This window comes from Heloderma suspectum, chromosome 2 (genome assembly GCF_057233095.1).
Source record: "Heloderma suspectum isolate Gila_16-S chromosome 2, 16-S_ref, whole genome shotgun sequence".
Lineage (NCBI taxonomy): Eukaryota > Metazoa > Chordata > Lepidosauria > Squamata > Helodermatidae > Heloderma > Heloderma suspectum.
In genome coordinates, this window is record NC_139459.1 from 124,591,518 (window position 1) to 124,618,947 (window position 27,430).

Sequence of the window (27,430 nt, forward strand, 5' to 3'; positions counted from 1 at the left end):
TTTCTCGAGGCTGCCGAAAAGAAAAGGTGGGGGGGAGTATTTTCCTTAAAATATAATTATTATGGAGCCTTTCTGCATAAAAGCCTGGAATTAGTAGTCTGTTCCTTTGCAGAGGAAAGTGAGGAGACCTTGAAAAAAACGAAAGAAGTACAAAAAAAAGCAGAAGAAAAACTAAAAGTACTGGAAAACAAAATGAAAAATGCTGAAGCAGAAAGGGAGAAAGAGTTGAAAAATGCCCAGCAGAAGCTAGACGGAGCCAAGAAAAAGGCTGACACTTCCAGCAAAAAGATGAAAGAAAAGGAGCAGGTAAAATTCCCAGTAGCAATGTAATAAAGCTGAAAATCAGCCAGCATGGAAAAGAATCAGACTGCGGTGATGCTTGAATACGTATTTTATTTAAATAAGGTCTTGTCATGTTAAAGTTAGTTAAAACTTGTGGTTGTTCATAAACTAAATAATATTGTGAAAGTGCTTGGCTGCTTATGGCTGAAAAGATACTAGCTTGGCTTGGGTGCTTCTGTCATCTCTTGAGAGAGAAGCATTTGCGAGTTAAAGATGAAGCCTTTCAGCCATTGCCTTTTTGTGGTGGTTTGGATATCATGATATACCATGGCCTCAGGCTCAAGTGCTCCCCCACCCACCCACCCCAGCACAGCCATGAAGAAAAGATCAGACGCTTTTGCTTCCATTCTTGATTAACCGCAATGTACCTTTTTGTCCACACCTGACAAACTGTGGTTAATCTTAATTATAATTTCTTTGAAACAAGCCACCTTCAAACCATGGGTTATGAGACTGACTTTTATCAACGAACCATTGTTAAAATTAACCACAGTATAGGGTTCAGACACAATGCTAAATAGTGGTTAATCAAAAATGGAAGTGAAAGCTTCCAGACTCTTCCTTGTGACCATCCTGAGGGAGGCAGAGAGCTTTTGAGCATGATGCTCACTGTGGTTTGTTCCTGTCCAACCATGGTTTAGTGTGATGTCCAAACTGGCCTGTACTGTTTAATTTGGATCTTCCCTTCCTTGAAGGAGCTCAGAGTGCTGTGTTAACCTTGCAACAACTCTGAACAATAGGCTCAATGGAAAGGCAGTGACTTGTCTGAGGTCAATGAATTCCACTGTGGTTTCAGGGGCATTAGCATGAACTACCCACCAAATCCAACAATATAACCACAGCATTACACTGACAACTGACTTTCATCAATGCTCCAGTTTGTTCAGATCAAGTAAGGTCACTTGATCAAGGTAGACTTGCAGTAGCTTTTATCATACCAAGTGGGGAAAGGTATCTGTCAGTTCAACTTTGGTAAACAGGTTTCAGACAACAATGGGTTTTCTCATATTGTTTTGAACTGGTGGCTTCTTAACGGTGTTCTGTGGAATCCTGAGATTTCTTTGGGGCTCCTTAATGACAGAACAACATCAGTAATGGCCAACAAGCTCCCCTGAAAACAGCTCATCCACTCTTCCACTGCAGTGTGCACCTGTAAAGGAGTGTTGTGCATATTCTAGGGCATGGGTTCATTTCATGTGTATGACCAACAGGCCTGTCTAGTATCCCACATGAACTGAAAGTGTGTCTTAAAACAATACCCCAGAATCCCCTGCAACAAGGAAGGATTGTGTGGTAGACACTTGGGAAATCCTTGGCCAAGCCTTCGATGTGAAAATGCTTCCTTGAAAGTAGAACACTTGGAAACCGCTATTTTAACCCACTCAGAGAGCTTAGCATACACCATTCCATTAGCTTAAAACCAAACAAGTAACCATGGATGCAGCCCAAACTTAAGGATGCTTACTCAGAAATAAATCCTACTAAATTCAATGGGGCTTACTCCCAGGTAAGTGTGCCTAGGATTGCAGCATTAATTGCCCTTTTGTTGTTTAGGAGGTTGAAGCACTAGTGTTGGAACTTGAAGAGTTAAAACGGGAACAAAACTCTTACAAACAACAGATTGAAGCTGTCAGTGAAGCTATTAGATCATTCCAAGAGCAGATTGAGGTTATATCAGCTGAAGTAGCAAAGAACAAGGTTAGTCTTGTAACCTTTAGTTTAAAAAAGGCTCTGGGGTCTTTTGTCCCTAACACATCTGGTCTGGAACTCTCAACCCAACAGCCCTGGGGTCTTTCAAGATGCTCAATGCTCCTGGTCGGCAACTAATTTTTGTTGCTTTGAGAAAGGGGTTTGGGGCCTTGGCCTACTCCCCCATCCATCTCCTAATGTTAGCTTGCTGTCAGATCCCATTGCTGCGATTGCAGGACCCTCTGCTCCCCACTTTTATCTCTGGGTTCACAACTAGGAGGCCAGGATGTGCCCCTCAAGGGTCCTGTTTTTGACCACCAGCTCCCAGTTTCTGATCCATATTCTGCACCTTCTTTACGTGTTTCACTTCCGTTGAAAAATCTTAACCCAGCCCCATCTCTCATGTAACAGTCATCGAGTGGGAGGTTTACTGTGTCATTTGCTGTCCAGGAATCTGTGAAGAATGCTCAAGAGGAACTGGCTAAGCAGAAGGCAGTAGTCATGGCCCAGGATAAAGCAATTAAAGCTAAATCTGCAGAGGCTGTAAAATACAAAGAACAAAACAACGAATCGCAACTGAAGATTAAAGAGCTTGAACACAGTATCAGTAAACACAAGCGTGAGGCTTCTGATGCTTCTGCAAAGGTAGGTTAACATTATATCTGTTTCCTGACTATCTCTGTATGAAGCTGTTCCGTTCTTAAGAGCAGGAGAAGAGGCCTTTTGAAGAGACCCTCACTTGCAGAGGCCTGCTTGTCAGGCACATGAAAGAGGGCTTTCTCCAGCTTTGCTGCCAAACTCTGGAATGCACTTGGGGTTTCAATTAGTCCCCACTCTCTCTGTGTTCAGGAAGAGGGGCAAGACACATCCTTTTACCTTGACCTTTAAAAATTGTTATGACTTTTAGTGCTTGTTTTTGAGGTTTTCCTATGTTTATATTTGATTGTGATTTTTATTGTTTGAAACTTTTGTGAACCGCCATGGATCACTGGAGAAAGGTGGTACAGAAATACAGTAAGTAAATTCCTCACCAGTGGTTATCATAAGAAGAGCCATGCTGGATCAGACCAAGGGTCCATCCAGTCCAGCATTCTGTTCACACAGTGGCCAACTCGAGCATGAGGTTGAGTCCTACTCCTGGTATTTCACTTAATTAAAAAACACACCCTCAAAAATAAATACTGCTATAAATACATCCCAATCCCATCAACCTTTACACCAGCAAATAACTCTAGAATTAGGATTGCAGTGTGAGTTCTGCCATTCCTGCAATCGTTGTTGCACTCCCTTTACCTATTGAAGGTGATCGGACGGTAAAAACTTATGCAAATGCAAGATTAATATCCCAAACAGAAGCTTCCATAACACAGATTGGTCTTCTGTTTGCAAGATAAACTTGCCCTTCTATACCTGAGATTTATCTGAGAGACTGTCTTCTCCCATATTATAGGCTGCCCCAGTCTCTACATTCTGCTTACTGTATCCCGGCCTACTAAATTTCGTTTGGTCATGGTGCGGAGGAGGGCCGTCTCAGCTGTGGCACCCACCATGTGAAATGATCTCCCCAGTGAGATCCGGTGGGCTCCTAGTGTAGAGTGTTTCCACCGACAACTCAAGCCACATTTGCTTGCCCAGGTGTTTCCTGATCACTAACATTGCTAGCTACTCCTGGTTATTTTATTGGGATGTTATTGTTTTAATGATTGATTTTATTGTATTTTACCATGATTTTATCTTGTAAACTGTTTGGGTTTTTTTTAATGGAAAGTGGTGTATATCTTCCCAGAAATAAGTAAGATGAAATGCACTGATACAGTCTTAACGTTGACGTTTAATTAGGCTAAGGTAGTGTTTTCCCAAACTTTAAAAAATCTAGGGTTCTGTTTTTTTAATCTAGATTAAAATTGGGAGGTAGGTTTCCTTCTCTTCTCTCTCTGGCTCTCATAACCTCCCAGAACAATAGTCAATATTGTTTCCTGATACCCTGTCTTCCCCTTTTGGCCAGTCAGTCAGGACTGATAGAGGGGACTTTGGTTCCTGTGCAACAGTGATGCTTCAGGAATTCACCTGCTCCTGTCTGCTTCCCTGCAGGCTAAATTACGCACCATCCTTGCTCATACCCTTAGATGGTGCCACTGCCCATACATCCTTCCCACTTGGAGGGGCATAGAGTGGTAGATGCATCCACAAAGAGTGCTTGCATTTATTCCTTCATATCCTCTTGGGCTATACTGATGCACCCCAGAAAACACAGAAGGATAACACCAGAACACAGATGAGCAAAAAATAAAAGACAAGATATCAACAGTCCAATGTGTTTTTGCTGTTGTTTTGGTTCCCGAAGTTGCAACAGGAATGTGTTGGTTTACATTATCTTTGATTAAAGTTTTTATCCTTGATACCATTTTGAGGCCTCAACATTAGTGTGCCATTGGGGAATTCACCATTTGGGAACTGCTGTGCTAAAAGTGCTAGGAACTTATTTTGTCCGTGGACATGCTTTCACAAATGTTCTCAATTGGTTTCTTCATGTGTGTATTTACAGGTAGCTAAGATGCTGAAAGACTATGATTGGATTGCTTCAGAAAAGCACCTTTTTGGCCAGCCAAACACAGCATATGATTTCAAAACTAACAATCCAAAGGAAGCTGGTCAGAGGCTGCACAAACTGCAGGAGAAGAAAGAGAAGCTGGGCAGGAATGTCAATATGAGAGCTATGAACATGCTTTCAGAAGCAGAAGAAAGAGTTAAGTTCTTATTTCACTAGTTTTCTTTGCCACTACAAACATGGTCATGCCACATCTTGCATTGCCCTGTTCTAATGTGGAAGACGCATGTGGTCGTGGGCTTTTTTTTAGTATGCAAACTGAGTAGCAATGCTGTGCTATCATACTGTTCATTTTAGATCAGGAGTGCAGAACTTCTTTCAGACCAAGAGCCAAATTCCATTTTAGAGAAACTGCTGGGAGCCGCATTCCAGTAGTGATTTTAGCTTAAAGCTCTTCCTGCCTGTAACTAAGCCTTAGGAGAGGCACTTCAATCTTTCAGAATGGGGAGAAACTGCACAAAAGCCAAGAAACGACAAAACGATCGGGTGGGGCCTGGATAAGGGGCGCAGGCATCTGGGAAACCCCAGAGGGCCAGACTCTGCACCCTAGGCCTGAGACTCTGCACCCTTCGTTTAGATGCACACATAAACAGAAAGTGTAGTCTGTGCATGTCCAGTGAAAGGTCTCCTGCTGAAATGATCTTAACTAGGAGTCATTCAAACCTCCATTGATGGTGGGCTTTAAGTTGCCAAAAGTTGTTTATAGATACTAGAATTCCATTTATAAGGTCTTCAAGCAACATCCAGATGCTCAAAGCATGCAGGTATCTATTATTTTATTATTAATATTATTAATATTTCATTTCTATATCACCCGATAGCTGAAGCTTTCTGGGCAGTTTACAACAATTCATAAAACAATACACCAGCATTACAAAAAATACAACATGATAAAAACAGTCTAAAAAAGTAACACAAAAAAATTAAAACGATATAAGCAGCAAAAAAAAATTAAGCAAAAATTTTTCCCCCCTAATATACCTAACAGACATAGATGGCCCTTGATATGCCATTAAATGCCTGGGAGTAGAGGGCGGTCTTTACCTGGCACCAAAAAGATGACAGTCCCAGAAAGCCCAGTCCATATGGTATGAAAACATGAAACCAACAGCAGTTAGAGGGTCTGTGACACACCTGCCAGGATAGGTCTGCTGTTACATCAGGCAGGTCAGCCAGGGACATCAAACAATTAACAGCAGACTTTACAGTTGAAACTTAATCTGCCCTATGCCAAATTACATGACTTTCAATCTTGTCTGTTCTAGTACAATGACTTGATGAAGAGGAAAAGAATTGTTGAGAATGACAAGTCTAAAATTCTTGCAACCATTGTGGAGCTCGACCAAAAGAAAAATGAAGCTTTAAACATTGCCTGGCAAAAGGTGAGCCTCCTTTATGTACACTTTAATCTGAAATTATTTTGTGTATGGACTCAAGAACAGATTTTGTTTCATCAGCCTGTCTTCGTGGGTTAGCCAGGATAAACCACTTTGTCCATTTTAAATATGCTTGACATGCCCGAATGTCTCATCAGACAGAATTGAATGGACAAACAGGGCTTTGTTGCCTATGGAATGGCTGTAAATACTGAAATGGAGATCATGATTCAGGTTGAATTCCATTCTGTAAGTCTCATTTGAAAGAACTTCTGGAACTGTGACAGTGACGTTCAATTTTCTAGGTAAACAAAGACTTTGGATCAATTTTCTCAACACTTCTGCCAGGGGCCAATGCGATGCTGTCTCCTCCAGAAGGGCAAACCGTTCTAGATGGTCTGGAGTTCAAAGTTGCCTTGGGAAACACCTGGAAGGAAAACTTAACTGAATTAAGCGGGGGCCAAAGGTTAGTGTATTGGGGGGGGGGGGAACATAGCACAAAACCAGACTACATAGGTTTGAATTTGCTTTTTCCCCAGCTTATGTTTAATTATTTTTCTCTTTCTTCTTAAGTGTGGAGAGATCCATCGTTTTTGCTCTACATAGCAGAATCTGACCTAGTTAAAATGCATGAGTCCAATGAAGCAATATGCCATCTTCAAATGGAACGTGGACTATTTTTTCTGAGTCTCTTTGTTCTGATATCTGGAATATTTATTATTTATTTAGTTATGTTTTATTACTGGCTTTTCGTTACAAAATAATTCCAGAGTGGGGCACAAAGCCAATAAAATACAGTAACATCCTACAGCATGGACCAATTAAAACAGGGAAGAACAGTAACACAGATAAATATGGGCTTACGAGATGCAGCAACCCAACTTCCATCAAAAGCCTGGGCGTGCATATACAGCAGCCTTCCCCCAGCCTGGTGCTCTCCAGAGGGGTTGGACTACAACCAGCCATGGAGGAGGCAGGGAAGATGGTATTACTTAATCATTCACAGCATGTGTTCCTGGTTCAGATCTCAGCTCATTCTCACTGAACTCGCAGGTAGCCTTGGGCAATTAGCCTCATCCCACCCCCGTTTTAAAATGGCAATAATAAGCCTTTAAAAGAGGGTGCAATTGTTACCAAGATTAACTGAGTATGCACTCGTATTAAAACTAAAATCCACTCTTCACTATAAGACCACTGAGTCCAGCCCCCTGCTCAATGCAGGAATCCAAGTCAAAGAATCCCTGACAAGATGGCTGTCCAGCTTCATCTTGAATGCCTGCAGCGTGAGAGAGCCCACTACCTCCCTAGGTAATTGGTTCCATTGTCATATTGCTTTAACAGTCCGGAAGTTTTTCCTTCCAGAAAAACTTTCCTTCCAGCCAGAATCTGGCTTCCTGTAACTTGAGCCCATTATTCCGTGTCCTGCACTCTGGGATGATCGAGAAGAGATCCTGGCCTTCCTCTCTGTGACAACCCTTCAAGCACATGAAGAGCACTATCATATCTCCCCTCAGTCTTCTCTTCTCAAGGCTCAACATGCCCAGTTCTTTCAGTCTCTCCTCATAGGGCTTTGTTTCCAGTCCCCTGATCATCTTTGTCGCCCTCCTTTGAACTCTCTCCAGTGGTGCCCAGAACTGGACACAGTACTCCAGATGAGGCCTAACCAGTGCTGAGTAGAGGGGAACTAGTACTTCAAGTGATTTGGCAACTATACTTCTATTAATGCAGCCCAAAAGAGCATTGGCCTTCTTTGCAGCCACATCACATTGGCTCACATTCAGCTTGTGATCGACAACAATTCCAAGATCCTTCTCGCTTGTAGTATTGAGCCAAGTATTGCCCATCTTGTAACTGTGCATTTGGTTTCTTTTTCCTAGGTGCAGAACTTGGCATTTATCCCTATTAAATTTCATTCTGTTGTTTTCTGCCTGGCGCTCCAGCCTATCAAGATCCCTTTGAATTCTGTTTGTGTCTTCCAGGGTATTAACTATCCCACCCAATTTTGCGTCATCTGCAAATTTGATCAGCATTCCCTGCACCTCCTCCTCCAAGCCATTAAGAAAAATGTTGAAGAGCACTGGGCCCAGGACTGAGCCCCGCAGTACCCCACTCATTACCTCTCTCCAGTTTGAGAAGGTCCCATTGATCAGCACTCTTTGAGTCCGATTCTGTAGCCAACTGTGGATCCACCTGATAGTTGTTTCATCTAGCCCACTTTGAGCTAGTTTGCTCATCAGGATATCATGGGGCACTCTGTCGAAAGCTTTGCTGAAGTCAAGGTATATTATGTCCACAGCATTCCCACAGTCCACAAGGGAGGTGACCTGATCAAAAAATGAGATCAGGTTTGTCTGGCAGGATTTGTTCTTGACAAATCCATGTTGGCTTCGAGTAATCACTGCATTGTTCTCAAGGTGCTTGCAGATGGATTGCTTTATCATCTGCTCCAGAATTTTCCCTGGGATTGATGTCAGATTGACTGGTCTGTAGTTCCCAGGTTCCTCCTTTTTGCCCTTTCTGAAGGTAAGCACAACATTAGCCCTCCTCCAGTCATCTGGCACTTCACCCATCCTCCATGATTTCTCAAAGAGAATAGACAGCGGTTCTGAGAGTTCTTCTGCCACTTCCTTGATTACTCTAGGATGCAGTTTATCTGGCCCTGGAGATCTGAACTTGTTCAAAGTAATTAGGTGCTCCTTCACCATATGCCGGACAATCACAAGCTGCCCTCCTGCCCCTTCAGCCTGTACTTCACCTTTGCCGGAGGGGTCATAGACCCTCTTTCGGGAGAAGACTGAGCTGAAGTAGGAATTGAGCACTTTTGCCTTTTCTTTGTCATCTGTTACCATTTTGCCATCCTTATTTAATAGCTGAACCACCATTTCTTTCCATCTTACTCATACCCAAGAGAGAAGTTGGGATTTGCGTGAGGATTTTAAAAAAATATTATCAAGGCCCAGCTTGATGATGCCTCTCAAATGTATTCTATTCTATTCTAATGTATAGTAACTCGCACAATTTATTCCTCTATAAATTGTATTTCTATTCCAGAAAACTAGAAGCTCCATCCAATTATTAAAAACAGGACAGTCAAGACTGAAAGCTTTTTTTCTTTTTTTTAGGTCCCTTGTAGCTTTGTCTTTGATCTTAGCCATGCTTCTTTTCAAGCCTGCCCCAATTTACATTCTGGATGAGGTCGATGCAGCACTGGATCTCTCCCACACCCAGAATATAGGGCAGATGCTTCGAACCCACTTCCGACATTCCCAGGTAAGAAGCTAATGACAAAGAGTGGTAACTCACAGGGGCTACCTTCTTCTTGGAAGAATTTGTTGTGGCTTTGTCATTGGGTTTGTTGGATGGTCCTGGGCATGTCCTCTCTGCATCAGTTGCTTGTGTGTTTATACATTTTTTTTTAAGTAGTAGTAGTAAGTGGGGCATGCATCAGAATGTTGCATTGTATCCCCCACCCAGAAGAAGGGTGGTGCTCTTCTGGGCTCCAGCTGGGCTGCAACAGGAGCCTGGTACTGTTATTCAGGCCTCTGGTAGGGACAGAGAAGGAATTTCAGGAAGCAAGAAGGGGTGAAAGGACATATTTTTTTCTTTCCCCGAGGCCTCCCACTGCTATGCTGTATAGCACTAGAGGGCTCGGCTTTGGGGCAGACTGGAAGCCCTGAACTGGGCCATTTTATAGCTATGAGGGGGTGGGGTCTGGATAGTAGGAAAGAGAAAATACTAAGTTTCTCTTGAAACACCCTATATCATGCAGGGAGTTTTTTTTAACATATGATGCATGTACACACACACACACACACCAGAATACTTAGGGCAGTATCCAACTGTGTCATTCTGCTAGCACGGTTGCATAACTGGTTGTTCATTACGCTTGCAAAACAAAGATTCGGTGGAGCTCAACTAGTGCTGTTTGAGTTTTGGAATGACTGTTAGATACTGGCCTTAACATTAGCTGTTAGAGGTTTGTGCAGAGCAATTATCTCTTCTGGATTATCAGAAATTATTACAGTTAGGTTAATTAAACTAAGTCATGCCACTGCTAACCTTGACTCGTCAGTTTTCACTTCTAAACTGAAAGGCATTCAGTCAACGAGGTTGCTGTTAGAGGGGAAGACTTAATGACAGACAAGCCCCGCGATTGGTAGGGTCCACCAACCCTATCAGTGAAGGGTGCACAGGGCACTGCAGGCAGGAGGAGAGGATATGGAAATCCCATTCCACAAGTGGTATCCTACTGGCAGAATGACGGATCCAGATCCAACCCCCAGTATTGTCTTGCTACTACACTGTGTTCTGGCTACTATACTGCAGTACAGTTAGGGCATTTATTTCTGAGGTCCTAAGGAAATGTGTTAGCCATTCTTCTTGAACTAAAGAGACCTTTTCTTCAAGTAGCTTAAAACCCTGTTGCATAGCTCCAGTGTTTACAGACAAATTTGTTCAATTGGCTAATGAGAAGCAAACTGGAAGCACTTAGAAAGCTGTCACTTTCAGTTAAATTCATGTAAATGTTCTGTCTGGCAGTGACCCAATATATTATAATACCATTTTAAAGGAATCTCTGTTCTAACCTAAAACACACTTTTAGACACTTGGGTAGGGGACCATAGCTCAGTGGTAGAGTGCATGCAGAAAGTCCCAGGTTCAATCCTTCAATCCCTGGCTTCTCCAGGTAAGGCTAGGAAATACTCCTGCCTGAAACACTGGAGAGCTGCTGCCAACCACTGTTGACAATATTGGGCTAGATAAGGAGTGGGCAGAAGGTAGCTCTCCAGGTGTTTTGGACTTCAATTCCCAGACGCCCCTGCCAGCATGGTCAATCGTCAGGAATGCTGGGAAGTCCAAAACATCTGCCTTCTGCCCACTGCTGGGCTAGATCAACCAATGGTCTGACTCAGTATAAAACAGCTTCCTATGTTCCAGTGTAGCCAGGTTAAGACATTTTATTTACCCACACATTTTAAATATATACAATGCTTCTGCAATGTTTCTGTGGTTTTATTTGCTGTTTCTTGCACTGTTATAATGTTGATGTTTTACTGTACACCACCCCAAAGTCTGAATTTGGTGAACGGTGGCATAAAAATTTTGTAATAAAATATTTTTAAATTTAAAAATTTCATTTTATTTTTGTATTTGAGTCTTTTAGCTGCCTCAAAACTCATAGCCAGATAAAATAGGGGAGAACAAACTCTGAAATGGTCACGATTTTAACTGCTCATAAGAGGCCTGCAGTTAGAAAATGTTATTCAACTGCAAGCTTGATTTCATAACAGGAAAAGAGATGACCACGTTTCAAGTGTATGCTTAACAATGCATTTTTCCCCTGTTCCTAGTTCATTGTGGTATCATTGAAGGATGGCATGTTCAATAACGCAAATGTACTCTACAAGACCAAGTTTGTGGACGGTGTTTCTACTGTGGCACGTTATGCTCAAGCTCAGAATGGAAACAGTGGGACTGGTCCACAAAGAGCTGATAAGGAAAAAATGAAGGAGAAGAGGCAAAGAGCACAGGTGGATGTTTGAAGAGTCTCCTGCACCACAGTAGCCTGCTGATGTTTTTCTCTTTAAAAAATATAGACTATAACACAAACCTGTTCTATACTTCGTAGTGATGATACTCCATATTCTAACTTTTCACTCTCTCAAATGGCATCTTGACTACTGCTCTCTGCAGCTGCCAAACTCTTGGATCTTCTCCATTTTTTCAATAAAATGTTTTGAAATTTCTGTCCTGGCAGCCTATCAGCATGAAAGATCTTAAAATACAGTAAAATCATCAGAATAAAACTATTAATGCACAATTATTATTTTTAATAAAGATTAGAAAAATCTTGTATTTGGAGACTTGTAAACATTCTTGCTGTTCTTTCTCTTGTTGATAACTGATTGGTATAGATCTTTTCAACAATGTAAAAGTCACTCATTTGCATTCAAGATAAGCAAAATAACCTGTATGCAACTTACCTCCTTCTATTTGAAGGCCAGAGTCAGACAAACTATTTAATGGAGTTCTGCTTCCATGGGGCAGTATTCCTACTGCAGTGTTAATCCTTTAAGGATATGTGTTTAGGAATGCAAACACATGGCAGGATAATGCTCCAGTAATAACTTATGGCAAGATGGGAATGAAGCACAGAAGGGTTGTGCTCCCCAGCAGGCATCTAAAAGGACTGGGTAAGCATAAGAATATAACAGAGAATGTGCAGCACTGGCTGACTCATGGCTCTATCTTCTCTTGCTTTTTAAGTAAACTTTATATGCAGCTTTACTTTTGTGTTGTGTGATGTCATGAAATGCTCATCTACTAAATCAGTTGAAACACAATGGTGTATTTTGCTCTTCCTGCCTTTACTGTAGCAATTGGTAAAGAGGATGTCTACGTTTCTGTGATGGCTTGGTGCCTTACCTGAAATTCTTTTTGTGGATATCTCAGTAAGATGGGGCTTATAAGTCAGGACTAGCTCTTCAAGGAGATGAAGCTGCTTAAAGGACTGGACAGGATTGCTGAGACAAACCCTGTGGAGTTGGAAGAGTTGCTTTCATTATAATGGAAAGCAAAAAAGGGGAGCTGGGATGTATGCTTTGTACTAAGCTTGGAAGACTGGCAATGGTAGGGCCTCTCTATTGAAATGAAATGCTACTGTGACTTTGAGCCTGACTTTTCCAAAGAAAATTTTATTAGTCCTAGTGAGGCTGAGGAGAGAACTTACTTTTTGCCTTTCACGCTTCAGCTTTCAACTTTAGCTCGGCAAAGCTGGGATTATGTGGCCCAAGTAGGCAATTTGGTCTCCACACATTTCTCCAACAAGCTCCATTTTCCACTTACTAAACTTTGGTGGTTGGATTTTCTGCTGGTGTGAGCTAGCACCCCTACGTAGGAGCAGTATCCCTAGACATGGACTGAAACTGGAGTTACACTTGTTCAAGCAGCCACAATTGCACACACTGTACTGAATGAACAAAGCCCTCAAGTGGAGGGGCTGGTTCACAGCACCTTTTAGGGCGAGTACAGCCTCTTACAGAGAACCCCAAGTCAGACATGAACCATTTCTGCGATTACTGCACTTACAGGTAGTCTGCCACTACTGGAGGCGCCTTTACCACTTAATTCTTACTCACTTGGGTTTCCACCCTCTTAAGGTGGTTTGAATCTTAAGAAAGGTCTGATTTTTTGCTCCAGTATCAGGTTTATTTTACAGCTAGATGTAAACAAGGTGGCCCTTTGGAAAGACAAAATGTTCCTCCCAGATGTCAAGTCCTACCTTCCACATTTCACAAAGCTTTTCTGCTTGTTGCCATGATGCTCAAAGGAGAAGTGGCAGTTCCTATAGATCTGGTAACTATTAAAATACCCTTAAGTAGACAGCCTGTCCCTGAACAGGGGCATCACTCTAACGTTTCTAGGGAAAGAGCTCCATCTCCTTTCTAGATAGGAGTCTTCTGAATGCACATGGTAAATCAAGCAATCTCCATAGCTGGTCTTTTCAGGGTGGGATTGGGACGGGGGGGGGGGGGGGCATCTCCAAAGAAAACGTGTTAAGTAGCTCTTTAAAAACAAGGTGAGGGTCTAAAGTACAGTAAGATGAGCGAGTTCCTGCTACAGAAGCTTGGGGTTCAGCAATTATTGATTCCTGATATGCTACATCAATACATGCAGCAGAATGAGCTGTGGTGGTAGAACATGTTCCCGTATGCAGTTCAAAGTGATGCTGTCTTCCTCTTCCTCCACATTCTGCTATGTAGAACAAGCCAAAGATACCTAAATAAATCAAGCAAGGATTAGGCTTGATGTCTTTTTGGAGACATAGCTAAGAACAATTCTAACCTGAAGGCTGCAAGTCTTCATCTGTAAGCCAGAGTCATTTTGCTAGATTAGTATATCTCAAAAGGTATCAAAATTCAACACTCCAGACTATGGAGTTGAGATGTTGGTTTATGAGGCAGTGATCTTGGGCTTTACTGCTGATATTAGCCTTAGGAATAAAACATGCTTGAAAGTGGTGGTGTGCTTTCCTGATGTGATTATCTTTACATCTGCACGTCGATCCTCAGTGGGCAAATTCAGCAGCTGTTTTTAGCTACTTACTAGTAGCTATGAATGTATTTACTAGCTGCCACTCAGATGAAGTTTCTCACTTTCCTATCTCAACCGCTTGAATTGTGTATCTGTTAATATGAATAATATGTGAAGAGTTAAGTTTCACTTTTTTCTTGTAGCAAATTCTGCCCCTACCCCTCCCTTCTGCAAAAAGAAATCCAAGACTGTCTACCTCTCGAAATGACACAAACAGTTCTTCTGGCTAAAAAAGAAAAGTTAGTGGGGTGCAAAAAATATTTTATACATCACAATATGCATGTTTGCACATAGGGGAACTTCCTGAAGATACAGGCTTGTGTCCCCATATGGTAATTGCACATATGCAAGGAGTACCAATGATAAAGCTTCAAAACCAAGAAACAGACTTTGGAATAAATATTTTGAGTGGGAAGCCTAATAGGGTCTAGTGTTGACATTTCCCCGCTTAGGGCTCAGTCACTTGGCATAGTGATTTTCACTGGCATGGAGGATAAAAAGGCCAGCTCTCTTCCCATCCTAACTAAATGATGGGGACAGAGGGAGAACTTGCCTGACCTGCAGGAGTTTGGCAGCGAAGGCCTTCATGGACAGCTCTATACGATATTCTGTCTCGAGCAAGAGGGCCAAAACTGGGAGGGTGTTCCTTCCAGACTAACATTTGAACAGCCTTGCCTCAAAAGCGAGCGGGAGGAGATAACCCACTCTGTATACCTTCTACCACCAACAGAGAATTACCAGTTATATCCAAGAAGAGGTCATGCTCCTTTATTTAATTGTTACCCTTTATGGGGGAAGGTTTCTTTCAGTCAATCCATTTACATACTTGACATCCAGATACAGAAATTCAATGTAGTGAATTTAATGGAGACCTTTCTTGCAACATTAGAAATCTTTCAACAGAGAACGGTTTGTAAAGTCAGTGGGGTGCTATAGTGTCAAATTTACACACTTCAATCCAGGTATACAAAGCAGCATTTAACAGCAGCACAAGCGCCCATATTTGGGCAACAGTATTTTATAGTGCAATTGTTTTCAGAGGAAAACATAACTCTCCAAAGGCCACTTTTTTCCGATCAAGTCAACAAATTTAAAAGAGGGACGGGTATCTGACCTCTAAGTCAATTTTTTGCAGGTAGGTTTCTCATAGAGGCACATGTTTTGTTTGAGAAGTTCAGAATCTAAATTTGGAAGAAAAAAGGATATTCAGAGAAGCTATTCATCAAACTTGCACATTCCAGGTAGTTCTTATTGTTGTTTTTAGTCTGGAATTTTTAAAGTCTTCAGTACAGTTAATATAAATTTCCATTTGGAAATATCTACTACAGCAGCTGCTCCAAACTCAAACTTTAGATCCCATCTCAAAATACTGCAGCCCTTGCTGAAGAGTCATATCAGAGACCTAGCACATTTAGTATATGTTGTCGCGGGTTCTATAACCACTCAAAACGACTGTTGCAAAAAGAAAAAAAAGCAACACTCGACATTTCTGCTTCATACAAAATTAAAAATCTTCCTGTAGGACAAAATTGGGAACTTGTTAAAAGTTATGCACAGATCTTATGCCTACAAACATTCAGTTTTACAGATGTGCTTGGCAAACTCAAAACAAAACATAAACAACAAGCAGCTTTCTGTAATACATTTAAAATCTTTTAGACCAGCTTACAGCACCTCACATTTCCTTAATCACGGATGCTAGGTAGAAGACAAAGGCTTTTAACATACAGGCAGAGTCTGACAACACACACATACCAGCCACGATTTCTCAATTGAGTTCTAAGGGCTGGTTCATAACATGCCAGCAGCCCTGAAAATGTGGTAGGACATCAGGAACATGCATACCACCACCGCCACCACCTTGAGGTAACATGTAATTCAGGATACAGGAATCTACATTATGCCCCGCTACACATTCAGGAATTCTGGACAGCAGTAAGTTTGAAGCAACCCTAAAAATCCCTTTCCTGTCAAACACATTAAATCTCCCCCAAATGGGCTGGTTCAAACAGCTGGAGGCCCCACCCAATCATCTCAGGAAGCATGCACGGCTGCACCACTTGTCCAAACCATCATCTCTACGTGACAGCCACTAATGCATCTGCCAGAATTTGCATGACCGAACAACTTAGGAAAGGGTTTATTGCGGCAGCTGCTTATGCAGCCCCCTTGCAGAGACACTGGGCTGTATAACTATGAGCCCACTGGTGGCCCTGCATGATGCCACAGGGAATTTGGTGGGGGCCGCCAACTGTGGGAACAGGCCCGAAGTGTATCATCTGTTCCAGAGGACAGTTTTATACATTGCAAAATTCTTATACAGAAGCAGTTTCATGTTGGAATCAACAGACTACCTGCTATACAGATCTTCATGTGAGATATGCTACAGACAACACCTTACATGCAAGAACATCACAGATTGTCTTGGGGTGGGCAACTTGTGGTCCTCCAGATGTTTTGACCTAAAACTCCCATGATCCCTCAGCATTGGCTATGTTTGCTAGGGTTGATGGGAATTGTTGGCTAAAACATCTGGAGGGCCTCAAGCTGCCCATCCCTCTATTAGCAGGTAGAACACCAATTCCTACACTGTACTTTCTTCTGCATATGTATTAGGACAAACCTTCCAAGTCTTGCTGAAATTCATGGTTGTGAAGTTATATGAACTAAAAAATTAACTTCACTAGGAAATCTTTATTAAAATTGGAGTAAATGTCACTTTTTATGCTTTTGCAACTAAGGAAAAAAAGGACAGGGTAACAGGGCTATTTAACACAATTGCATTTTTACTCCGTGTTAATGGATGTAATGTCAAGTCTTATGGTGCAAATCAAAATCCTAGAAACCAGAAGATGCTGTGGCTGATAATGTTATTAACTGCATAATTCCAATAATATTAAACTGTTACAGTTTTCAAAAGCAAGAGAGGAGTTACAAACCAGAAGAGGGAAGTCTACTATGAAATCTTTCTTGGGAAATGTAGAACACGCTCAAAAAACATATTTTAGACGTGAGCTTTGCTACGACTGTCATGCAAAACAACTTTGGGGGAAGAGCAGTGCTGCATTTCTCTTTCTTATTTTTTTAGACCAGTCTCCATATGCCCCTTTGTTTCCAGGCAGCTAATTAAAGTGCTTTCCAGTGTGCATTCTTATGTGGGATGGTGCACACCTTTTAATGCAGGAAGGCATGGATTTGCCCAAATCTTCATATTTACTCCATTTTTACAACAGATGAAGTGGCAGTATGTGACTCAGAACAACCAGCACACACCCAGGGGATTTCAAATGGAGGTCAGACTAAACCAACAGAGAGGCTGACCTCTTCATATTATTATTAGTTCCTTTCATCCTTCGAATGGGACCCCATGTGCTACCAATATAACACCAAGTAATAATTACTCCACATGAAAGGTGTTTGCTCTCCAATGCTCCCATGAATACCTCCATAAATTATTTTACAAGGGTTGTTCTCATGTATACACTAAAAATTTTGCCTAGTCTAATTTACCAATAAGGTGCTTCTTTCCCTCCTTATTCACACACAGACCAGAACAATTTCCCAAGAGTTCATTATGTATTTGAGGGTGCTTGTTTAATACTTTCAAGGCCTGCATACTGTTTGAAATGGTTAAAGAAAAGAAAAGAAAATTAATGGGGAACAGAATTCAAGGTGTTCTTTATTTTAGCCAAGGAATGATGCATGCTACAAAGTCATCTTTTACTTTCCTTCTGTGTATTCAAGAGCTCACTGTGCACTTTAATTTTTGCTTGCTTTGTTTCGCATGGCACTTGGTTGGTTTTCAATTCAATCAAGGTTTTCTAAGGTTTTCTTTAACAAAGATGCTTTTTCTTGTAGCTCAGGCCTGCTATCCAGAGTCAGGGCTGTTAATGACCCAATGAGGAGTTCTCTGCTTTCTGTGCTCAGGCTTTCCCACTGTTTGGACTCTAGATAGAGAAAGGGAATAGAAAGCCAATATGATTTTTATGTCATACGTTTTTACCTGACTTTTCAGCCAAATCTTGGCTCTCAAGGTGGCTTACAACAATTAAAATCCATCATAAACTTACAGGTTCAAGTACAATTTAAGAAAACATGTCAACGTGCTCTGGACCACTGCATAGCAACAAGTAGGCAGATGGCCCTGGGAACTACCCACTGGACTTTGGATGACAGGAGATCTTGCAACAGGATCTCTCCAGATGACTTCAAGGACAATGCAGAGATCAAATATGGGAAAAAGCACTCCATCCAGAGTCCAGGCCATTCAGGGCTTTAAAAGGTTAGGACTGACATTCTGCACTGTGCCCAGAAACAAACTGGCAACCAGTGTGGCTTCTTCACGACCAGAGTGTTATGGTCCTTCGGGCAGTGCCTGTCCACAGCCTAGGTTCACTGCCTTCTGGGCCATTAGCGGATTCTGAACACTATTAAAAGCTAGCCCCATATACAGAACACATTGTGATAGTTCAATCCTGAAATAAGTAAGGTGTCGGGTAGACTTTGAAGCAGGTACATAGGTAACCCAATGTGTTTTAGCCAAGTGAAGGCCAGAAACGTGGGAGTGGTGGACCAGGGGCACCCAAATTTACTTCTACCCTTTTATCTCCAGAGGTGTTTGCCAGCATGTCCAGAGGTATTTTGGAAACCATACAAGGCAATCAATGCCTAGGAAAGAATGCAGAAGTTCAGAGAGAAGGGCTTATGTGCCCCAAGTTCCTTTTCCAAAGCTTTCTGTTGTGATTCCTCCCTGCCCAAACACTCCTACTACCTATCACTTGCCTATTTCTTCCATGCTTTAAGAAAAAATAAATTTTGCTTTCAAACATCTCAAAAGTTGCTATCCTGAAGCATTTAAAAGCAAGTATGTTTATGCCAAATAAACAACTGATGTGAATCCTATTTAGTTTCTGCACAGAAACTGGGCTTCCTCAATACAGAGTAGGAACCAGCCTGACCCAAACAGTCCTTCAAACCAAAAAGGACAGTTCCTTCCCCATAAATCTATAACCATTATTCCTAATAATCAGCCTAGAGTCAAACAGTGCAGCATTCTTCATTCATTCACTATATTTCTATACCACCCCATAGCCAAAGCTTTCTGGGCAGTTCACAAACATTAAAAACCATTTAAGTACATTATATAAAGTATAAAAACCATTCATGTCAGACCAGAAAACAGATAGCGCTCACAGCACAAACATATCTAAAACAATTGTAAAATATTCAACCCTTTGGGGCTAATCTTGATCAAAATTTCCAAAAACAGGACATTTACCTTCAAGTTTTGTGAGCAGCACTTCTATCACTGACAAGGCTTCAGTTCTTATGGAAGTGTAGCTTCTATTCTCTAAGGGAAAGAAATGTTATATTTAAAGCTGAAAATAAACGATATGAACAAAAATGTAGTTTTATGCTTGGGATGCTAACATGAAGGCTGCATATACAGTTTAAGCAGCTCACAGAATCTGAGCAACCTCCGCATTTACTTTCTCTTAGCCCCAATTCTGGCAAAGTTATGAGGACAACAGTAATAAAATAACAACAGCCAGAGATGAACTTGTGTATGACAGATCCAGTAATCAGAGCATGAACAAGAGTCTCACATTTATGTGATTTCTAAGGTCCAGTTCATATACTCACCCAGCTGAAGATAGTCATTCCATGATGGAGGGAAACAGGTACACACGTTCCTCCACACCACGAGTTTAAGAGGTTTTTTAAAACATGGACTCCTAAAAAATGAGTCTTTTCCTCTCTCCACAGCTGCATTGAAGTACTCTAATCACTTCAGCCTTGCACTTTATTTTGTATAACCTGCAGAATAGCTCCTAGGCTTTCCGGGAGCTGGGGTGAGTACTCTACCCATAGGCTACATGTGCACAACCCTTCCCCACCCATTCAAGAACAGGGCTAGACTGAGCAAAATCAAGTCTTGCCACATTTGATCCCATGGGCGGGGTGCCTGGACAACAAAATGCCTTAAAGATGCAGTATGGATAAATGCAAGCACTGATCCCTCTCCCATTGAACCCATGATAATGCTCAGTCAGCTGGCTGCATGAACTGGCCCTTAGCATACTTTGTTTATTTGAGGAGATAAATTGCAGTTCCGAACAATCCCTTGGATAACTAGAATTAGGGAATCTTGACCATCTGAGAGTTGGTGTGGTACAGAGGTTAAAGTGTTGGACTGGGACTTGCGAGATCGGGGTTCTAGTCCCCACTCAGCCACAAAGCTCACTGGGTGACTTTGGGCCAGTCACTGACTTTCAGCCTAACCTACCCTCACAAGGTTGTTGTGAGGATAAAATGGAGAGGAAGACCATGTAAGCCACCTTGGGTTCCTTGCAAGAGGAAAAGGGCAGGATATAAACGTAATAATAATCTCAGCTGGCAAGACAGAAACACAGATTAGCCCTGCATCAGGCTAATACTTCATTCAGCCCACGCATCTGTCTCTAAGAGAGGCTCAATACAGATGGATATGGTAAATTTTAAAAGTACTCCATTCCCTTCCTCTGGTCATTTAAACTTTAAAATGGGTGGCCTAAGAGAACACACCACTGAAATGATACTTACCTAGAGAATGAGTGATAGAGGAACAGGTTTCCAAGAGTATTCTTGTCAAAGCCTCAGGGTCTGAGTGTTCTGCTTCAAGCAAGAGCAACCTGCCAAATTGAAGAACAGCAGTATTACACTCTTGTCAAAGGGAGCACGGTGCTATATGCTGTTCTCTTAGGTCAAACATGGGTGACCCATGACCATTAGAGGCCTTCTGAGTAGCCCATGTGCATGCCCAAGATGCTGCTGCCAAACTGAAGCCCGCCATTCAGCTATTTGGCAGGCTGTGCGAAGCACAAATATGATGGGAAGGGGGGTGTAGGGACAGTCATCCCTGCATGTCACCCTCCCCATCATAACTGTGCAACTCCTCCACCCGAGCTATTACGAGCACCAATCAGCTGCGGGGGGGGGGGGGGGAGATGAAGAGAGGGGAGTTTTTAACTTTCCTATGCCCACACAATGAAATTGGGGAAGTGTGGGTGTGTCTGTCTGTGTGTATGCAATGTGCATCACCCCCGATCCACCGCCCATCACCATATGCAGCCATTAATGGCAAAAAGGTTGCCTGTTAGATAATATTGGAATGGAAGCTGCTTATGCTCCCTATTTAGAGCTACAGCACTAAATGGGAGGAAACATAGGAAGTGCTGTCAGCCACCTTGGGAGGACTTCTGCCCTGAAAGGCAGCCAAGAAATAGTTTAAATACAAATAAACAGAAGGAAGTGTCTCTGGAACCAGCAGGAACCTTTTTCTCTTTTAATACCCCTGAAAAGCTGCATAGCCTACACTAGCCCTAGCAATGGAAACAGATGGGGGGGGGGGAGTCAGTTTGGGCTCAAGCCAGTAGCACATAAGGACTACGGAGGTGGAATTCACTACATGAGTGGATCTGATCCCAGATATAAGTACCACTTACAGATGGCCATTTTACCAAATGACAACTTACCATGGTGTTCATGCAATAATTTAGGAAGCTGTTTAACTATACTGTACCATCAAGTGGTGTTATTTATTTATTTACAAAATGTTATTGCCTAATTGAAAATTCACAGTTACAAAGAACATCAAATTAACTAACAGGTCAGACCACTCGGAGGTCAAGGGTCACAAAAGGAAAAAGGCACAGTTATGCCCCACTTAACATCATTCAGTTATGATCACCCCTGGGGCTAGTGATCTAGCCAAAGAGATCTAGCCAAAGAGATCTAGCCAAAGTTGATAATTTATTTCCCATTTAACTAGTCCAACTGACTAGCTCATTTTACCAACCGTCTCCTTCTCCAAATGTCTAATGAGAGACAGAAGCGAAAATTCTCTTCACAATTGGGCAGGGTACAAATGACTGGCCTACCGAATCTTTACAAAGACACGTTGGTAAGTTACTGCTTGGCTGCCTGCCCTCCTCAGCAAACAATGCCCTCACAAAGGCAAAGGCCATGCAATTGTGGGATTTGTCACAACTGCATATAACACACAAAATGTCACAGAAGAAAGGCACCAAACAGCAGCTCTAGCATCCACAGTAAAGTTACCCTTGAAAATAAGCCTTCATAGCCTGGAGTACTCCAAGCTGCACTTTCCAGGTACTGAGTTTCAACCGCTCACACATTAGCTTGCACAGCTCTTGTCGATAGCAGCCTGAAAAACAAATTTTCAAGAGAGCCAAGATAATAAGACAGATGTCAACAGTCCCCGCTTCATCTGATTCTTGATACATGATCAACAGGGGTTCAAAAATCCAGGGGCACTGGCACCTAAACCAGTGATCGTTGCACCTTTCCTCCTCCCATTTCTACTTCTGCAAGTGAGACCTGGTTGGCCCTTCTGCCTCCTCTCACTCTTTGGTCCAACCTTCCCCAGCTTGGTGCCCTCCAGAATTTTTGGACCGCAACTCACAGCATTCTTGACCATTGGTCACACTGACTGGGACTGATGGGAGTTAGTCCAAAACATCTGGGGGCAGCAACTTGGGGAAGGCTGCCTTAGTCTCTCATCTCTTTCAAGCAGCCACTCACTGGAAGAAGGGCTCCCAAGTCAGGAGCCACCATTTCCAGGTGGGCTTCAGCCTGGCAACCTCTCAATTAAGCACTGCTTAGAAGAAAATGGTGGGCAGTGAGGAAAGAGATGGGAACACAGCTGCCAAGGACAGGATCTCACCTCTCACCTGAAAGACTTAGGTCTTCCTCCTCCTCTCTCTGTCCCTGCCCCCCAAATGGAAGCTGGCTCCTAAATTTTACCCCCCCAAAAATCCACCCCCACCTACATCATTAAACACTTCTCATCTGTATAAGTCTAATCAGAATAACTATCGTCCCACAATAGCCAGATGCAGATGGCGCTCTACAATGCAGATGGGGGTCTGTGTGAAACTTAGGAATAAAAGTATCTATCCAAAAAGTTCTCAAATCAAGATTTAGTTTCTTCAAAAGGCCAATCCTTTCTGATCATTACAGCAAAGAGTGCTGCAAATGCAAGCTCCTCTCACTTCAACTATCAAATTCCAAATAAGCACAAACGCAGAAACGCAGAAACAGATTAAATTAAAATGGATTTTTGCTAGCAATCGCCATTTTTTAAATAAATGGAACAACTATATTAATTGTATGAATATATAATCATGTTCTAATACTATAATTTTTCACTGATTAAACAATTATTGTACTATGTTATCAATTTTGTTATTCACACATTATTGTAACATTTTAATTGAGTATTCTCAATGTTCTCCCCTTCCTTTGATTTCCTAGAGAGAGAAGCTTTGGGGCTTCCAGACAAAGAGCTCCTACTGCTACCAATTAGAAGGCACTGTGCAGCTATTCCATCTTTTTCTCCTTAACAGATTTTCTGTATTAAGACAACAGGCAGAAGAAGCTCTGAGAAGACATGGGAGGGTTACAAGTGGAAGATGTCATTTTCTGGACCCCCTGTAAAATTCAGTGAATGAGGCAGGGTGATGACATGATCAAAGCCTCAGCTGGAAGCACCCTTTGTATTAAAGATAAAATGCCACTGGGTTTACTGGATTAAACCTACGCTGTGTTTCTTGGTTTCTAGGCCATGCTTTGCCCAAACTCTCAAAGGCACAGAGGAGAGATTCCATCTGGAGTTCCTTCTCATTTTCATTCTCATCCTCCTCTTCATTCTGTGGCGAGCTTACTCCCATGTTCTCAGGACAATTCTGCAGTGGTACCAGAAGGTGTGAAGTTTGGAAGAGAAGAGAGATAAAAAAAGTGGGTTAGCCTTTACACTTCTCTTTCCACAACAGTTCAAACATTCCAGCTCATATATTAAATTGCTGTTTAATATATGAGGCTAATGAGCAATAAAATATAAATATATCCTGACTAAAAAAAAACCTATCCTGATTAAATTGAACAAACAGCAGCTTAAAAACTAAGACAATAAAACTCGGCAAACCTAGTTAACACCTTAGCAAAAAGAAAGGTTTTCATCCAATGGTGAATGAAAGGAAAATCAATTGATAGTCTTGATTGTTGTTTCCTGCATTATTTTTTTAAGCCTCTTAAAAAAGAAGACAAAAGGAGAGGGGTAATCTTACATCAACCATTCAGAAACAACAACTCCCAGCTGGTGTTGGGGTGTGTATTTGTGAAGAGGCGAACAAGGGCCAAATCATTGCATCCCAGGGCCCTTCTGCCTTGTCTCACATTTTCCCAGCCTGCAGAGTCAGACAGGCAATATTAGCACCACAAAGAGAGGCCCCAAGGCCTTTCCCCTCACACAAACCATGCCTACTGTCTCAAAACCCTCCCTAGGGAGATGAAGAGGAGGGAGCCTGTGAAAGAGATGGAAAGCTAAAAGATGAAATGGGGGGGGGGGGAAGAGACAGGAAAGTAGAACCCCATGGATCGCTATCAAGACCAAGTGTCCACCTCAAAAGACAGGGAAGGTTTAGGAGGCAGGAAACTTGTCTTCTGACTACTTGCTATCCCAGATGCAGAGATTGTCCCCTGGACAACTGAGAATGATTCCACAATTTGCTTTTTTGTCTATGAATATAATATGGAGTGTGTGCGCGTGCATATGTATGTGTGTACGCACACATGCGTGTGTAATATAGTGAGTTACGTTTCTGTTACTGTAGCTCCAAAGTTCAGTGTGGGGGCCTGAACTGGGGGCAAACTGTTTGTCTAGACACAACCTCAGAGATACAAAGCAATTTCCATATGGAGCTGCAGCTCTGTGCTTTGGTTGTTGGATAACATTTCTTAGTGTCTGAGGAATTTTTATTTATTTTGTATCCAGATCAAACTTTGCTCTGCCAAAATGTAGCCACCACCACAGCTTTGTCATTACCTTGCTGCAGATTGTCAACAGTACAAGACTCGGGCAGTAATCGACACACCATCAGATGCACTGGGTCTTGGATTTCTCCACAGTCACATAATATATTGTCGGCAGCCAACAACCCCCACTTAAATAAATTTGTCTTACACTTTGGCACCCCTACCCTCATCCTGTTCATTGTCCTCCAAACTATATAAGGGAGAGTTCCTCAAAGCTGTAGCACCAGATCAAACCACAGCTTTGAGGAACTAAACTATATATGGTGATTCAAGACTCTGAATGGACATTGGTCCATATGCAACATACTCTGTGTGGGTGGGTGTGGACGTGCATGCATCTACCTATCTACTGAGAGAGAGACGGGTGTGTCTGTGTGGGGGGGGTACGAGTATGGGAGAGAGGGAGAGGTGAGCATGTGTACACTTGTTTACCCAGAGCCATAAAGGATACTGCAAATAGCTTCACTGCTCAAGGGAGCACCAGCAGCCACCTGCCCCTTTTCCTGAAGTATATGGACAGGAGGGAGAAGTTTCCAGAATAACTAACAGTGACCTCTGTGGCTCTTGGACCATAAAGGAAACTTGTGTGTCCTGTCTGAGGCAAGCAAACAGACTGGAGAGGCTGGAGGGCTATGGGTCTGCCTGATCTGAGTGCTACTATTTGATCTGTGTGCATGACTTGCAACCCATTTGCAAAGGACATCCAAGGAGAAAGGGTAAAACATACCCCTATACCTCAATTTAGTTCTCACAGAAGGACAAAGAGATGAAAATCTCTAAAGATTAAGGTTTGCTGGTTCTCCTTTTGGCCAGAGCGAGTGAGAGCTAGTGCACTGTAGTGAAGAGAGTGAGCAGAACCAGAAAGTCCCCAGTAAAAATTGTGCTTGTGAAATGAATTCAATAGGTGACGTTATCAGGCAAACAACTTACCTCTCAACTTCAGCACCCCACCCCATCTGTAAGATGTGGATAATAATACTGAGCTGTGATAAGGATTGCTGAGAATGTGTCTGAACCATTCTGAATATTCTACAGAGCTATATAAATGTTACATAGTATCATTGTTCATTATTAGTGGTGTATTCCAAAAGAAAAAGGAGTGAACGTTCACCTTCTTTATTATTGGAAAGATGATGTCCGTCAGTTCCTGGAACCGATTTTCCTGTGTGGCCTTCAGCACATCAGCCGTGCACCGGAGTGCCACGATCTTGTACCTGAGGTTCTCTTTGCGACACTCCTTAAGCATGGCCTGCAGGACGTCATCAACACTGGGCTGGTCAGGCACAGACTTGTACAGCTCCGTGCTGAAAACATCAAGGACAAGTAGGGGAGACTGGGTCACTATATGCCCACCTGCTCATCTTATCAAGTTCACAGCTCAGGCCACTCTTTATTTAGGAAATTTATATGCCTGTTTGTTTGTTATTACTTATAATCTGGTAGACTCTGTAGATGTTTTTCTTGTTTATTTTATCTGATGGTTGTTTTGTATGTTGTAAGCTGTGTTTGGAAAAGTAGCTCATATAAATGCTTAAAAGCTATATATTGTTCCCCTTTCATCTAGAAGCCTCTGGGACTTGGTTATTTACTTTCTACCAAGTACAAGCTTCTGCACTTGATACTTACACTATACAACACATACATACATACATGCACTTCCAGCATCTCTCTGTCCTTTTTGCCAGATCCCTTTCCCCATCTTTGCATCATATATACTAATACGGAACTCATTCTCCAAGTGCCAATCAGTAGGTTTGGGGGAACCCCACGGTTTGCTCTAAAAAAAAAACTAATAAGGGAAATCTGAAAAATAACCCATAAGGACTGAGTATGTTCAGTGACCATTTAACACTAGTGTCTACTGGAGAACTGGGCTGGGGGGGGGGGACTGGAAAATCATGTGATAGGGAGAATACAATGGAGTATCTCAGAGAAGGGTATGGCTGGCTGGAGGCACCCCAAACAGGAGCATTCCACACGACAACATTTTGTGCAAGTTCCCCTTGTTTAATTTTATTTTCAAAAGCATAAATGATCCCAAGACTTGCCACACTAACACATACATGCTAAGGATACACTGTAACTGTAGCTACAGCAGCACAATTTTATAAAGAAAGACGTTACAACAGTTTTGCTTCTAAACACACCATTGCATTTTTTTAGGAAATGTTTTAACATATTTCATAATCCTCAAGCCACTTACTCTAGAGTAGTTTTACTTACTTCAACTGACATTTGCTAGTGTAACCAAGTTGACTATTATAACATTACCTTTCAACAGACGATTTACAATGCAATCCTATGCATGTTTATTCAGAACTGAATTCAGCAATATTCAATGAAGCTTTCTTCCAGATCAGTGTACAGGAGCCTTATCCATATATCATGAGGTGTTTTACACCTAGATTCCTTCCTTCCCCATAGCCTTACGTTTCTCAGCACTCTC

At 42.1% G+C, this 27,430-nt stretch overlaps 2 protein-coding genes across 7 annotated transcripts in view; one reads left to right on the top strand and one right to left on the bottom strand.

Moving 5' to 3' along the window:
- Positions 1–12,357, top strand: part of SMC2 (structural maintenance of chromosomes 2) — a 30,113-nt gene extending 17,756 nt beyond the window's left edge. The window contains exons 18-25 of the mRNA XM_084834680.1: positions 113–306; positions 1,897–2,040; positions 2,482–2,676; positions 4,577–4,777; positions 5,905–6,021; positions 6,321–6,481; positions 9,138–9,285; positions 11,367–12,357. Coding sequence (XP_084690806.1) covers positions 113–306; positions 1,897–2,040; positions 2,482–2,676; positions 4,577–4,777; positions 5,905–6,021; positions 6,321–6,481; positions 9,138–9,285; positions 11,367–11,558 — 1,352 coding nt within the window. The 3' untranslated portion in view covers positions 11,559–12,357. The remainder of the gene's footprint in view (positions 1–112; positions 307–1,896; positions 2,041–2,481; positions 2,677–4,576; positions 4,778–5,904; positions 6,022–6,320; positions 6,482–9,137; positions 9,286–11,366) is intronic.
- A 5,411-nt stretch (positions 12,358–17,768) lies between these two features.
- The window catches only part of ECPAS (Ecm29 proteasome adaptor and scaffold), an 85,507-nt gene continuing 75,845 nt past the window's right edge, over positions 17,769–27,430 (bottom strand). For all 6 annotated transcript variants that reach the window (XM_084834675.1, XM_084834673.1, XM_084834679.1 and 3 more), the window contains 6 exons: positions 26,096–26,288; positions 23,711–23,855; positions 22,210–22,315; positions 20,692–20,780; positions 19,388–19,459; positions 17,769–18,056 (listed from right to left, as the gene is read on the bottom strand). In XM_084834675.1, coding sequence (XP_084690801.1) covers positions 17,917–18,056; positions 19,388–19,459; positions 20,692–20,780; positions 22,210–22,315; positions 23,711–23,855; positions 26,096–26,288 — 745 coding nt within the window. In that variant the 3' untranslated portion in view covers positions 17,769–17,916. The remainder of the gene's footprint in view (positions 18,057–19,387; positions 19,460–20,691; positions 20,781–22,209; positions 22,316–23,710; positions 23,856–26,095; positions 26,289–27,430) is intronic.